Consider the following 14,007-nt stretch of genomic DNA (forward strand, 5'->3'; position numbering starts at 1 on the left):
GACATGCTTGTGGGAGACAAGGATCACGTCGTACATTGATCGGGTGAGAACTGCCATTTCTGCACCGAACACTTCACCCCCCAAAGAAACTTTAACACTTATTGTGATCGGACGAACGGCGGAGACCACCGCGTCGAATGTTAAGAACGGCGACAAGGATCGAGACGGGAAGCAGGTGCCATTGACCCCTCCCAAGCCAGAGCGGAGGAGGATCGTCTGGCTATGAGCACCCAACCTAGGCGCCTGTCAGATGCCATGGCACCTGGCACCGGCCGGCGGCAGACTTGTTTGTCACGCGGCGGCAATCAGGGATCCCGCGAACACGTCTACAGTAGGACGAAAGGAAGGTAAACGACCAAATTCTGGTCCTTTCAAGTGTTGAGCCTTGCTACTGTGAGCGGGCGTGCATTCTTTCCTTTCTTCCCGTGGTGAGTCACGGGAACAGCTTTCGGCTAAGTGGCCTCGCTGAATGCAGCCCGGTGACGACAGGACCGATGACTCAGCCCAGGTGCAATCCTGCACAGAGACAAGCGGCTGATGTCATCTACAGCATCTAGACGGCCAACTCCTCACCCTCAAGCCAGAACCTGTCAGGGGGGCATGTCAATGATTGGTGGTGGTGGAGAAAACATATATTACATAGAGGTATATACACTAGGTGGGATGCCTAGACAGGCACTCCATTGGCGTTTGCCACAGCCCGGGCGCGCTGCGTTAAGACCTTTTGGGCCTCTAGGGTGCAGCAGCCGGACAGGGTCGCCACCCAGTTCTCTCGGGTGGGGTTGAGCATAGGGGGCAAAGATGGGTTTTTCTGGCAGTCCCACACCATGTGGTAGGTGTCAGACACCTCCAAACAGTGCGAGCACAGCCCGTCGAATTGCGGATCAAAATGTTTTAGAGTATCCGGGCACAACACTGTTTTGGTGAGCAGGCGCAGGAGCACCCGCTCGTTAGCCTTCCCCAGCCCTTTGCACGGGGTCAGAAGAGTGGTGCGTGGATCTGTAATATTCACATATTTTTTTTAAATTCCTAAACTGGGCTGAAATCAAAATCCTGGTCCGCGTCTGGTCCCGTGGGCAATGCCCGGAGAGAGCGCGCGGGCGACGGCGTCGGCTGCCTCATTTCCTTGAAAACCTTGGTGACCTGGAGCCCAAACGAGAGATCGGTAAGCGGGATCCGAATCTCGACTACAATTTTGGTATATGCGGTAAGCTAGGTGGGCAGCCCACCCTGTCTGGACGTTCCGACAAGTCCCTCTCGAGTAGGTTATGATGTATTTGGAGGAGGAAGCAAACCAGGAGTTTTCTATGTGGACGTCTCCGGCCCGAACCCTAGGGGTTGGTACACAGCCGCGGTCATCCACAAGGGCAAAACAGTAGATGGCCTTACGCTCAAGGCCCAGTCACCAACCCATGTAGAAGAGGTTGCCATCGCCCTCGCAGCCTCCTCCTCCAAATACACCAACGATTGCAAGCAGTGTTGGTGCGTGTGTGTGAGAGTGCGGGAAAGTGAGGTGACATAGACACTCCCTCATAAACTGACCTGCCTTTCATCTATGGAACATAGGGATTCCACCCTATAAAAATGAACAAGTGTGTGTAGGGTGTCATACAACGGAGGCTGCTGCTCTAGTCATTCTCCCACGAAAAAGGCTACCATGTAAATTTTGTAATACAAGAGACATCTGGGCGAGTTGGTACGGCGACATGATGAATAAACAGCGCTACAGACTAGGGCGAAGATCAAGAAGCAAACAGGGCGGGCGCTGACTCGTAACTGATGTTTATTGAAAAACACAGTATAAATATTATATTAATAACACATCATAGTATCATCATATTGCTACGTGGCGGCAAGCGATGACAAAACGAGAACAGAGGATAGAGAGATGCTCGATGGTCATGAGATGACGTTGTATGAATCTGTGAGCGGGCTTAGCGCGCTCGCTTCTGCCCGCGCCACTGCCCTCTTCTTCCTCCTTCGTCCGTAACAATATTTAGAACATGCGATAAACTGATAAAAAAGGTAAAATAGTCATGAGCAGGATCACCAGAGCAAGAGAGGGCTGCACGGAGAGATACAAAACGATATCGAGCCCTGCAATATGTGCATGGTCTATAGCACAATTTGAAAAATGTAGCCCGAATGTTTGACATTATTATGGTTTTCTTGGCACCAAATAAACTGTCAAAATTGTGTAACATAGTTAAGAACAAAGCAGCGAAAAAAGTCAGGGAAAGAAACATGTGCCGGGTGAAGCATTTTTCCTATGTTCCATGTAAAGTAGGAGTGATATACAGGATTCCGTTATCTTGTGATAAAGTGTATGTGGGTCAAACAGGCAGGTGTATTAATGTTTGGTTACGAGAGCACGAGATCTTAGAGATTGGTAGATGCTCTAATCTGGTACGCATTGTAAGCGGTGTGATGGCTGCCATCCTTTTCTAGCACAGACACGTATTGCGGAGGCCCGTCCGGCACAGGTTAACCGGGAAATCATTGAGGCCAGGCATGTCATGCGATTAGGTGAAACATGTGTTAGTGAACTGTCAATCGCTTTACAGATTATGAGGTTGGGTTTTTTGAACATGGTATGTGTGCTGGGTCATCATGACTTGGTTTTTGTTTAATGTGGGGTTTAGTCAGGCTTGGCTTGGATATTTATACTGCTTCTTTTTAATAAACTTCCGTTTCGAGTCAGGCCCCGTCCTGTTTACTTCTTAATCTTCGTTCTAGTCTGTAGCGCTGTTTATTCATCATACATTCTGTACATAAAAGTTTTCCTATCTCACTTGAAAGTCGGGTTTCCAGCGCCTCGTCCTTGCAACTGCTCCGACAACCACCTGGCCCAGAACACGCAACCTGGGTCACAAGACATTGCACCCTCCAACAGCAAGCAATGGTTCGGCACTGACACCAAAAACTGCACTTTTATCTCACTTAAATGCGACTTTTCTTCCGAGGCGGCGCTTAAAAGCAGCACTCATAACGGATATGGTGGCCCCGGTATCAACTAAATCCATCATAGTTACACCATCAACTAAAACGTAGAATAAGTTTCGTAACATCAGCAGAAGTGGGAGTATCTGTTCTCGCAGCGAATGTCCAGCGACCTCACCCACCATCGGTCGCGCCGACCAGTTTTCCAGTGGCGGTGAGCGGCGCTGGGGCAATGGAGAACGGCGCGCGCGGGAAGCTGGAGGTGGTGCCATGCTTCTGTTCGATGCCGGGGCAAGATCCCGCAAAGGTGCTTGCCATTGGTCCCCGGAATCAGGACGGTAGTGCAAACGACGAGAAGGGCCACTCAGGTTAGTTCATGGAGCCGTAGCCGTAACGGCATGCTTGGCGGTGAGAACATCATCTTAAGATGTGGCCAGGTTTGCCGCAGCCATAGCACACAGGAGGTCTAGGAAAAGATGGCGAAGGAAAGTAGCTGCCACGGATAGCATCGCGTCGACCGTTGTCATGCCGGTTATGTGTAGGCCGATAGTAGCGGGTCTGTTGCCTTGGGGGTGACCTCGGTATATTGCTCTGCCGCAGCTGTTGCGGTCCCCTGTATTCATTGAAATCTGCTGCATTAAAGGCGGTTGTAGGAGGCGGACAAGGCGGATGCGACGAGGGAGCACTGAGGAACCCCCAGCTAGTTCTAGCGAGCGGCTCACTTCTTCGCAAACAATCTGACGGATCGTGGAGGCCAGGCCGTCAGACAATGTTACGTCAGCAGCCACCGACGTCACGCCAGCCACACGTCCGAACTTGGGTGTTATGCACCGCATTTTCAGTGTCTCGAACGTGCGGCAGTGCTGGATCACGTCATCCATTGAGTCAAGGATTGAAATGCCAATAAGAAAATTATAAATATCTTCGGTAAGCCCTTTAAGCAGATGGCCAACTTTGTCATCTTAAGTCATGCGAGCAGAGACAAGCTTACACAACTTCAAGACTTCCTCGATAAACTTGGGGCATGTTTCGCCAGGAAGCTGAGCTCTTTGAGAGAGTGCTTGTTCAGCTCGCTTCTTCGCATCAGAATCTCCAAAGCGCTTTTTATCTCCTCTACAAAGCGATCTCAGGTGGTGAAAGTGTCCTCGTGGTTGTTGTACTACGTTAGGGGTGTGTCGTTAAGCACGAAGACTACCTTAGCTAGCTAGGCGGAAGAGTCCAACATGCTGTAAAGGCTGATCCGCTGGTAATAGATGAGCTCATCCACGTCCTCGCTGGATGAGCCCGTGAACGTACGCGGCTCCCGGTGATGCTGCCATGAGCTGCTAGGCACGAACCTCGGAGCATCGCTGTCAACAGACATCGTAGGCACAGATGGCACCATGTCGGCAAGGCGGCTACTTCGGCGCAGTTCAAGCTGGAAATTCGTCTTTGGGGTTTCTGGTGAACATCTACACAGCGCCTCTCACCAAAATGTTATGAGCAAGGTTCTAGTGCCAGCACGAGCCGCTTCTTCATCGACTTCATCTCCTCTTATTTTCATTTGTGGGCGTCACAATATATATGCGTTCAGAAAAGCCAGGAAAAGGGAGAAGAGGAGTTCGAGGTTTGCGCGCTTCGTTGGACCTTGGGTGGTGGTGCCTGCGTCACTGTCCGCTGGCTGTGTGAACCTCGCTTGTCAAAATCTTCAGAACGTCTCCATGGTCGCGTTACGGGTGAGACATTATGGTGGAGGTGCTGGGTGAAATCCTAGGCTCCACAATCAATGCAGTTAGAACTAGAGCATCGCAGGAGTCGTCGCCTTGTGTCTTGAGCCACTCACCAGAACCATGCAACCTGCCGATTACCGGCCAGCAGCTCACGGTGACGCTGCAGTCCACGTTGGAGACCGCTCTGCCGGCTCTGGAGCTTGTTTCACTCAACACCATCGGGAGCCTCGGACTTTCACAGGAGCGGCGGGCGAGGGCGTTTACGAATAGGGGACCCACTATCAACGGGTGAGCCGTTACAAATTATGGTGTGCCGCCGCTAAGCTAGACAGCGTGGTTTTCTTTCTGTCAAATATCGGGTTAGTCCGGTTGGAAAGCAATGAGTACTCTCTGACAACCTGGGAGCATTTTGTCACCGAATTGCGCCTGTGCTCTGGCGTTGCCATACGCGGAAAACACGATCTGAACAGCTGCTCGCACACAGGACTCAGCTACCGGGAAAAACATGCACGACCTATAAGCGGAGGTCTTGAAGTTCTGGAAAGCAATGAATGCTCAGATGACCGAGGAAGGTAAAGTATGATATTTGGTGAAAGGCATCGTTGGCGATGTTTACAATTTCTAGATAACAAAATATGCCCTGGACACGGTTTCTGATCTCTCGCCACGTCCGCAGTTTTGAGACATTGAAGACTCGTCGCATAAGGCCAAAATTTAGTCGGCTTCCAACCAACGTTCCAACTGTGGCTAGCATTGAAAACATCTTCCCGGACTCGTCCTCAACGATCCGGCAAATAGTTCGCGAGGAACTAGAGCGGTTCGAGTCGTCTGCGTGGTGTCCACCATTCGTGCCTGCTGACGTTACCGTTCCTCGAGAGGCACCCTTTTTGCCTGGTATGAACTTCGTCAATGCGGCGCAGAGTGACGCCTACAGCCTAACGGCCAGGGTCGATAGCTATAATCATCCATCTCGCTACGAATCTCCTACAGCGCACTACTCGCAGCACAACGAGCCACTTTATGATTTCCGTCCGTCAACACCACCTGCCCGCTCTTCCCGGCGTCCAGCCTGAAGATCCGCGGATACTTTCGACTATCAAATGGCCCCTGCCTCAATAGAGCCTTCCATGAAACAAGGTTTTTGCCGCACAGCACCCGTCTGCCAATGTTGAGGCATTGAAGATCACAATGCTCGTTACTGCCGAAGTCGCCCACTAAACCGCTACGATCGCTCCGTCAACCAAGCTCAGCCACGTAACCGTTTCTACAGTTCTTCTTGGCAATGGTTTCTGTCTTCATGCGAGTTTCCGCAGACGGATGGAAAACGCAATTACTGTTTTGCTTCCGACTGCAGCTTCTCACCAACGCCTGTCTTCTGCGCGCCGCTTTTCGGCATCACGGCCATGGCTGGGGTCTATATTACCTGTGCCGGAAAACTAGTCAGCGCGGCCACTGGAGACTGCGTTCCCTGTTGAAATTCCTCCATCTGTTATAATGTTAAAGAATGCTGTTTCTGTGCTTGTCGACGGCGTGGCGACAATGGCTTTAGTGGATACGTGTGCATCCATTTCTATTATTAGTTCACCGTTTGAAGAACACTTAGACCGTAAAGTTATGTTTATATGAGAGAGAAATGTGAACTTTCATGGTGCAGGTGGTGAGTTCTTGAGCCCTTTGGGAATGTGATGGGCTATGGTGTGCCTTGGCGGAATTATATTTACAGCGAAGTTTGGAGTTCTTTCGCGATGTACGCTTCACATGATCATTTGTACTGATTGTTTGCAAATGAGCAGCGCTACGGTGGATTGTTGCTCCGAAGAGCTCTGCGTTGACAGTTCCCTTCTGCCTGGGCTCTTAGAGGAGTCCTCAAAGCAGGCGGATGTGTTTTGTGTATGTCAGGAAACCAATATACTAGCCCTTTCTATGGTGTGCGTCCCAGTGTTGTACCCTAGTCATGCTTCCGACACCTTCGATGCTACGGTGGCGATGCTTCATTACAACTGTGCCTAGAAACTCATTGTTCTTCTTCACTGCGTGATGTCGGTGGTCAAGTGTGGCTCACGCCTGTGGGCCATTATTGCTGTTCGCAACCAGGGGCTTTGCCCATGAATATAAAGATTGTCACGTGTAGATAAGGTGATGCTGCTCTCTCAGTGGCTTCGATAAAGACACTCCTGACATTTTAGACATACTGACATTCTAGCGGAAATTCAGAAGAAATGGGCATGGGAAGGACATGCAGTGCTAAGAGAGCATAACCGATTGTCGCTTAGGGTAACAAAGTGAAATCCAAGGGAAGAAAAGCGTAGCACGGGGCGGCAGAAGTTAGGTGGGCGATTGAGGTTAAGAAGTTCGCAGGGGTCAAGTGGATGCAGCTAGCGCAGTACCGGGTTAATTGGAGAAATATGCGAGAGGTCTTCGCCCTGCAGTGGTTGTAGTCAGGCTGATAAACATGATGATGATGACGCCTACCAGAGTTACTTCTGCTCCAGCTCCTGAATCCCAACTGTGCCGAATGATCAGCAAATCTCTAACTAGCGAACAGCTTGAGACGCTGGGAACTTTACTCTTCAAGGACTTATTCATCGTTGACTTTTGGGAGACAGGTGGTTCACGGTGCATTCCCCTGACACGTACCCGACACCGCATTGATACAGATAACTCACAGCCAGTTCGATAAAAGCGGTATGGTGTCCCCAGCAGAACGCCAGGTGATCAGTGAACAGGTTTGGCATATGGTGCGCAAAGGTATTATTTCAGTCATGCCGTCCTTAGGCTGCCCCTGTCATTCTGGTCAATAAAAAAGATCGTAAATGGCGCTTTTGCGTGGACTATCTTCGTCTGAATGCTGTAACCAACCAAGAAAGCTGTGTATCCTCTTCCCCGGATCAATGACGCCCTATATTACCTTTACATCGCGTCATACTTTTCATCTTTTGATATGTGCCTTGGATATTGGCACCCTTAGGACAAGCAGAAGACCGTTTTAATCACGCCTCGGAAGGCCTGTTTGAATGCAATGCCGTTCGGGCTGTGCAACGCTCCTGCAACATTCCATATTTATGGATGCCATCCTACGTGGCTTATTATGGCATGTATGCGTGTGCTACCTCGATGATGTCGTAATTTTTGGCCGGAAATTCCATGAGAATAATGAACATCTGGACTGCCTGAAAAACGCTGGTCTCGTACTGAATGCGAAGAAGTGTCGCTTCGGTGAACGGCAGACTTTGGTTCTTGGCCAACTTGTTGATCGGGAGGGAGTGTGACCAGACCCACAGAAGACCGCGGCAGTTGAGTCTTTTCCAAAACCTCAGTATATAACAGAACTATTTTCGCCGCTTAATTTCCCGTTCCGCTGACATTGCTCACTCGCTCACGTGCCTTCCCCGCAAAGACACCCTTTAAAAGTGGTCACCTGATTGTGACTCTTTCTTTCGCCAACCAAAGTTTCTGCTAACATCGCGTGTGATTCTTTGGAAGTTGAACCCTTGTGCCCCCCCCCCCGAAGTGCGTACTGACATCAGTGGTGTTGACATCGGTGCTGTGTTTATTCAGCGTTATTGAGACAAGGAACATGTTATAGCTTACGCCCGGTGCTCCTTAAGTAAACCTGGGCACAATTACACAATTACTAAGCAAGAGTGCCTCACGATTATTTCCGCAGTTCAGCGGTTTCGGGCGAGATTTGCACGGACACCCATTCACAGTGGTCACTGATCATTATTTCCTGTGTTGGCTGATCAACCCCTGCGATCCGCCAGGCCGCCTTACACGGTGGGCAATGTTTGCAAGAACTTGATTATACAGTGCCATACAAAAGCGGGCGCCGGCACGCTTATGCGGACTGTTTCTCATGTTTGCTGGTTGCGACGACAAAATGTGACGCCGACAACTTTGACGACTACATTACCGTGGTATTATTTCCGTTCCCTGATGCCCGCAAGTTCAGCAATGAACATAGGCAAGACGAGAAATTGAATCCATTCTTTACCACTGCGTGGGACTCTGTAGCTTCCTGTCCTTTTTGTGTACGTGGCGGCCTTTGTACAATTGTACAAGGATTATTGTGGCACTGGCCTCTGCTACCTTTTGGTGGTTCCTCAGAGCCTACGATGCTCTGTTTAACGCACCATGCGTGATTATCCACTTCGGGACACTTAGAATCCGCGAGGACACTGCACGCACCCAAGAACGTTTCTATTAGCCACGAATGCGGGAAATAATTGGGAGTATGTGGTTGCTGTATTCAGTGTTTCAGTCACAAACGTCCCACTGGTGCCCTCCCTGGTCTCCTACGCCCTGTGAAGCCGCGAAGATCTCCTTTTGAGCAGATCGGCGTATACCTACTGGGGCCCTTTCCCAAATCTCAAGAATGTAACCACTGGATAATTATTTGCACTGATTATCACATGCGTTATTGTGAAACGGCAGCTCATCCGTCGGCTACAGCACACCAGGCCTCACTCTTCCTTTTACACCTTGATATATTTCGCCGTGCGCCACCAGGAGCGTTGATCATTGGCCGAGGTTCCCAGTTTGCCGCAAATGTTGTGGAATATCTCTTTCACTTGTGCACAATGCATTTTCAACGGATTACACCTTAAAACCATCAAACAAAGTGACTGACCGAGCGAACCAACCGGACCTTCACCAACATGCTTTCAATGTAAATCACCGCCGACCACAAGAACATACGGTTACAATATCGCCCAACAGGAAACCACAAACCAGACAACAATCAAGGTCACACGAAGCGCGCACATCTCGAGCTCCTCTTCTTTCTTCCTTTCCCTGGCTTTTCTAAACACTATCTCCATAACGATATAATATACATGTAGAATGAATAACTACGAGTTTAAAAAATAACGGTGGATTTATTTCGAAGTTGACATTTGTGCTTTAAATGTATCTTGTCTTTTTTAAGGAATAACAGCGCGGATACAAAGGACAAGGAAGAAGACAACACCTGCGCTGGTGTTGTCTTCTTCCTTGTCCTTTGTCTCCGCGCTGTTATTCCTTAAAAATATGTACCAACTAGCTCAACTTTCCGTGTATCTTGTCCATTATTATCCGTCTTTGTTACTATGTTTTATGTGACACTTTACAATTCTCTAGAGCTTGCTTTGCATTTCTCCTCTTCTAAGCTTTTCTAGCGTGCCCTCTGTTAGTAATAGTTCCGTTGCTGTAACAGTGGCATATGCTCACTTATCCGTGGGTTTTGCCCTGACATTTCCTTGTATGAGCCTTACCATGTGGTTTTAATCTGTGTACCACCCCTGTTTCATGCGTCATGTGTGGCGGCGTCTGGAGCCACTTTGGATGCTTTCATTCTTTGTGCTTTTGTATTCACGCCGTGAGGGAACACACCGGTGATGGGGCCGGCGGCACGGTCGCTCCATGTTCGCTCACTAATGGCAAAACCGTTCTTCTTTCTTTGTAGAAGGAAGAACGGAAACGTGTATGCCGGGCGCTTCCCCCCTTCCCCCTCTCTCTCCCCCCTCTCTAGGTCTGCGTGTGTATACTGTTTGTTGTCTCCGCGGCAGGTAACATCTCTGCCTCACCCGTTTCCTTCCCCCTTTTCATTCTCTCTGTTAACGGTTTTAGGAAGATCCGTGTAATCTGTATTTCATTCTTGAAAAAGACCGGACCCCGGTCGAAACGTCGAAATAAATCCACCGTTTTGTTTTTAAAGTCTTGGTGATTCATTTTACATTTATTTATCAGTTGTCATCAACTTTTTGTGTGTATATATATATATATATATATATATATATATATATATATATATATATATATATATATATATATATATACTTGTACGATGTGGCATGTTGGTGCAGTGGTTAGGCCGCTCGACTACTTTGCCGATGGATGCGGGATGGAATCCTGGCTGCAGCGGCTGCTTTTTCTTGGAGGCGAAAAGCAAAGCGCGCCTTTGCGTAGGAGTGTCGACATTTCCGATGCCCTTCGCTACGGCGTTCTCATAACCTGTGTCGCTTTTGGACATAAAACTCCACAAACCAAATGCATATACAAGATTGTCTACTAATATTTCCATTATCTAGGGGTGTTTCCTTTTTTATGCTGAAAGCCTTCCCACTGCACTGTCGGAAATGTCGTCAGTTCACCTTGTTATTGAGAACAGAAAGTGGTCCCCAAGGCAAAGCGTCGCCACAACAGTCGTCTAGCCAATTAAGAGTCGAGTGCGACGACGCCATACCCAACAGGTACCCTTGTGGTAAAGAGCTCCTGCGCCCGCCGTAGATCGGCTTTCAATAGCTTGAAACTAGACGTTATCTTGTGGGGTAAAAATGTCCATTTGCGGGCAGTGTTACATCTGCTGGATACTTTGTAAGCTAGCTGGCGGCAGGGCTTCCAACCGTTGACATGTGTGCTTTAATGGGATAACATTCTTAGACTTTTGTTTCCCTGGTGACGTGACATCCAACCACCCGTCAAAGTCACCTGCCAACTGGCACCTGCCAGAGGCATCCTTGTAATTTTTTGTGCACGGCATCAACGATGCGTTTCCTGCAGTACATAAGGCTGAACGCTGTGGCGTTAAAGGAAAGAACACCAAACATGGCTGTGAAGAATGTGAGTAGCTGTGGATCTTGCGACCACATCATTCTGCATTTGTACGAGGTACCGGAGACTAGAGTGGGAGACGAACTATTCGCAGAAATTCTTCTTCTTCAGTTGCAGTGAGCTCCAGCTCTAAATTTCCTTCTGTTCGCTGATATCTGAACTAATACGCGAGTTTCCGGCAATGTGCGGTAGCGAAGAAAATAGAGCACAAAGATGGAACAATAAATAATTAGCAACACGAGGCCCGTGCGAAATAAAAGCCCGCATGTTCTGCTTTGTATGGCCGCTGGAGCAGTGGCAGCGCACATACATCTCACCTTTCAGGTAGCTCTCGCCAAAGGTTGTGACGTCACCGCAAAGTCGCGAACCCTTTTCTTCTTTAGCGGGAAAGAAGTAGAAGTAGACGACGACGACAGCAAAGATGACAACGGAGAATCCAAGGAATGCTGTGAGGAGCACGCACCGGCACTGGGAGAAGAGGGGCAGCGGAACAGCAAAGTTGACTGAGCCTTTCATCCATTTTGTTGTGACGCAAGAATTAGAAAAGTACGGCGCGAGCGGCTTAGCGCTTGTGCGCCAACGCCACTGCTGCAGTTTATTATATTTGATGCCGTGTCAGGTTTCAAACGTCAGGGATAAACCAGCTGAGGCTACATATTCATGTTCAGTAGGCATGCTTAGACACAGGCATTAATCTACCAGTCACATCTGGTTAAATTACAATCAGTCATGCTCCCCCTTTCTCGGACTAATGACGCAGTTATGTGCAACCTGCGTATTCCAGCTCTATGGGTCGTCTCCAGATCAAAACACCGACAAGCACGTCGCCTATAAGCGAACTACAGATCTTACGATAAAAGGCGCCTTCCACACATAGAAAGGGAAGTAACGGCAGGCTAAAAATGCCAGTAAAAACAGAGATGCGAAGTGACGACTGCGCTAGATTACCCCTTCCTCAAGTACCTGTATTGATGACCTTTAAACGTTGCAACGTTGAAACTTATTTGGAGCAGTGCTCCAAATAACTTGCGCAGATTGAAGACAAAGTTTCGGCTAATTTGTGGTGCGTAACCCTTTATTCTTGGTATCAGGTGTAGCCACTGTGAAGCGACAAATTCAAGAAGCAATCCTGCGCCATCATTACTGTCTTCATTTCGAGAGACTCGAGGAAGGGTCTGTGGCATTGATCATTGCTTCGGAGTCAAGGGGAGTGAGTACATTTGTCGGTGTACAAGATTCGTAATGGTAAGTTAGTTTATAGAGCGGAAAATTGAGCATGAGGCAACCGGCAAGAATATTGTTTCGCACTAAATGAAACTTTTAAGCAGTAACCAAACTGGAAAAACTTAGCTAGAAAAAACCGCTTCATTGGCAAAGTAGAAGTTTTTTCGTGAGTACCAAAGATCAAACATCAAACTGATGGTGTCTTGTCAAGCAAACTAAATAGTTTTATTTATACTTTGTGCCAGGAACAGCCACTTATGACAGTCTCCAGGAAGAGGAGAGCCTGTCAGGAGTTATCTCACTCTTATGTGTGGTGATTTCTAAAGCGACAGGTGTACCGTGTGCGCGTTAGGAATATTGTAGCAAATGCACACAGCAAGAACCCTAAGTGTTACAACGGTCTTCTTAAAGGGGTCATGAGAGCTAAAATTTGAACATAAACTGAATATTGAATTTCACGCCAGACACCCTAATTTATAATTCGTTGAAATTTGAGCTCATTCGAAGCGCTAGATATTTTTTAATTACATCTTGTTTTATTAATTCGAAAGCAGCTTCCTTGCCTGGCGACCATTGACTGCTAACGTCAGAACGACATATTCCCATGTCGTCTGCTATTCGCGGCGTCGGCTGCACTCTTGTATGCATGTTGTGGACTGTGGCTGTTTAAAGCTTTTTTTTCTTCACCAAAATATTTTACTTGCATATTCTCTTTTTCATTTGAGAAGCCTTCACTATATTATGCGACCTTAGTTTCAGCGAACTTATTTTGGGCTTCCATCTTGAGATTGCCGAGTTAGTCGAAATCGATAGGCTCTAGCTGTATTATTTAAGCATACAATCAGAAGAGTATTATTCGCCTGTTATGAGAGTGAGCCTGCTTTACCAACAAGCGCTCCTGCATACAGAAATGACATATGTTCAACGTTCCTTCCGCCATGTGGGCCGCGAAATATGGTAAGTGTTCGCGTTGTTTTCCTGATTGCTGAGCTATTTCCGATCGCTCTTTCCAAACCGTATAAGAGGAAACCCCAAACAAGCATACGTTGACGCAAGAGCACACCTAGCGGACATTAGAGGAAAAGAGAGGACTTGAACGAAGCGGTACCTCTTGCTGTTATATGCGCGTGTTAGTCGAGCCTAATTATTTTGGCTGGTAAAGCATTTTTGCAGCACTATGCGCAGACTGCAAATGGACAGCGATGAGAGCATGCGCCGCCACCGCCTGTCCCGCCATCGTGAAACCCAAAACGAGTCCAATGGGCTTCACTGCCCGCACCCATGGAGGAAGGAAAGAACTTAGAAGAGACCCAGACGTCATTGTTTTGAAGTCGGCGCAGCCGCGCCGCGACCGGACGCTGCAGCGTCTCTCCTCCTCCTTTACCCTCCGCGTTCTCTTTCTCTGCGACGTTCACGCAGTTCACGTACCTAGGGCCCTTAGCAACACTGTTGCTAGTGGCCCGAGGTTTCATAGCAACAGCGCCGCCGTTGCTAATGGCCGGACTTGGCTAACCCCAAATTTTGACGTCACTCTACCACACTT

At 48.5% G+C, this 14,007-nt stretch overlaps 1 protein-coding gene across 1 annotated transcript in view; it reads right to left on the bottom strand.

Moving 5' to 3' along the window:
- LOC146182942 (uncharacterized) overlaps positions 1-11,756 on the bottom strand; it is a 28,258-nt gene extending 16,502 nt beyond the window's left edge. The window contains exon 1 of the mRNA XM_084608303.1: positions 11,558-11,756. Coding sequence (XP_084464429.1) covers positions 11,558-11,756 — 199 coding nt within the window. The remainder of the gene's footprint in view (positions 1-11,557) is intronic.
- Positions 11,757-14,007: the final 2,251 nt, after the last annotated feature.

This window comes from Amblyomma maculatum, chromosome 7 (assembly GCF_055883805.1).
Source record: "Amblyomma maculatum isolate TAMU_Amacu chromosome 7, ASM5588380v1, whole genome shotgun sequence".
NCBI lineage: Eukaryota > Metazoa > Arthropoda > Arachnida > Ixodida > Ixodidae > Amblyomma > Amblyomma maculatum.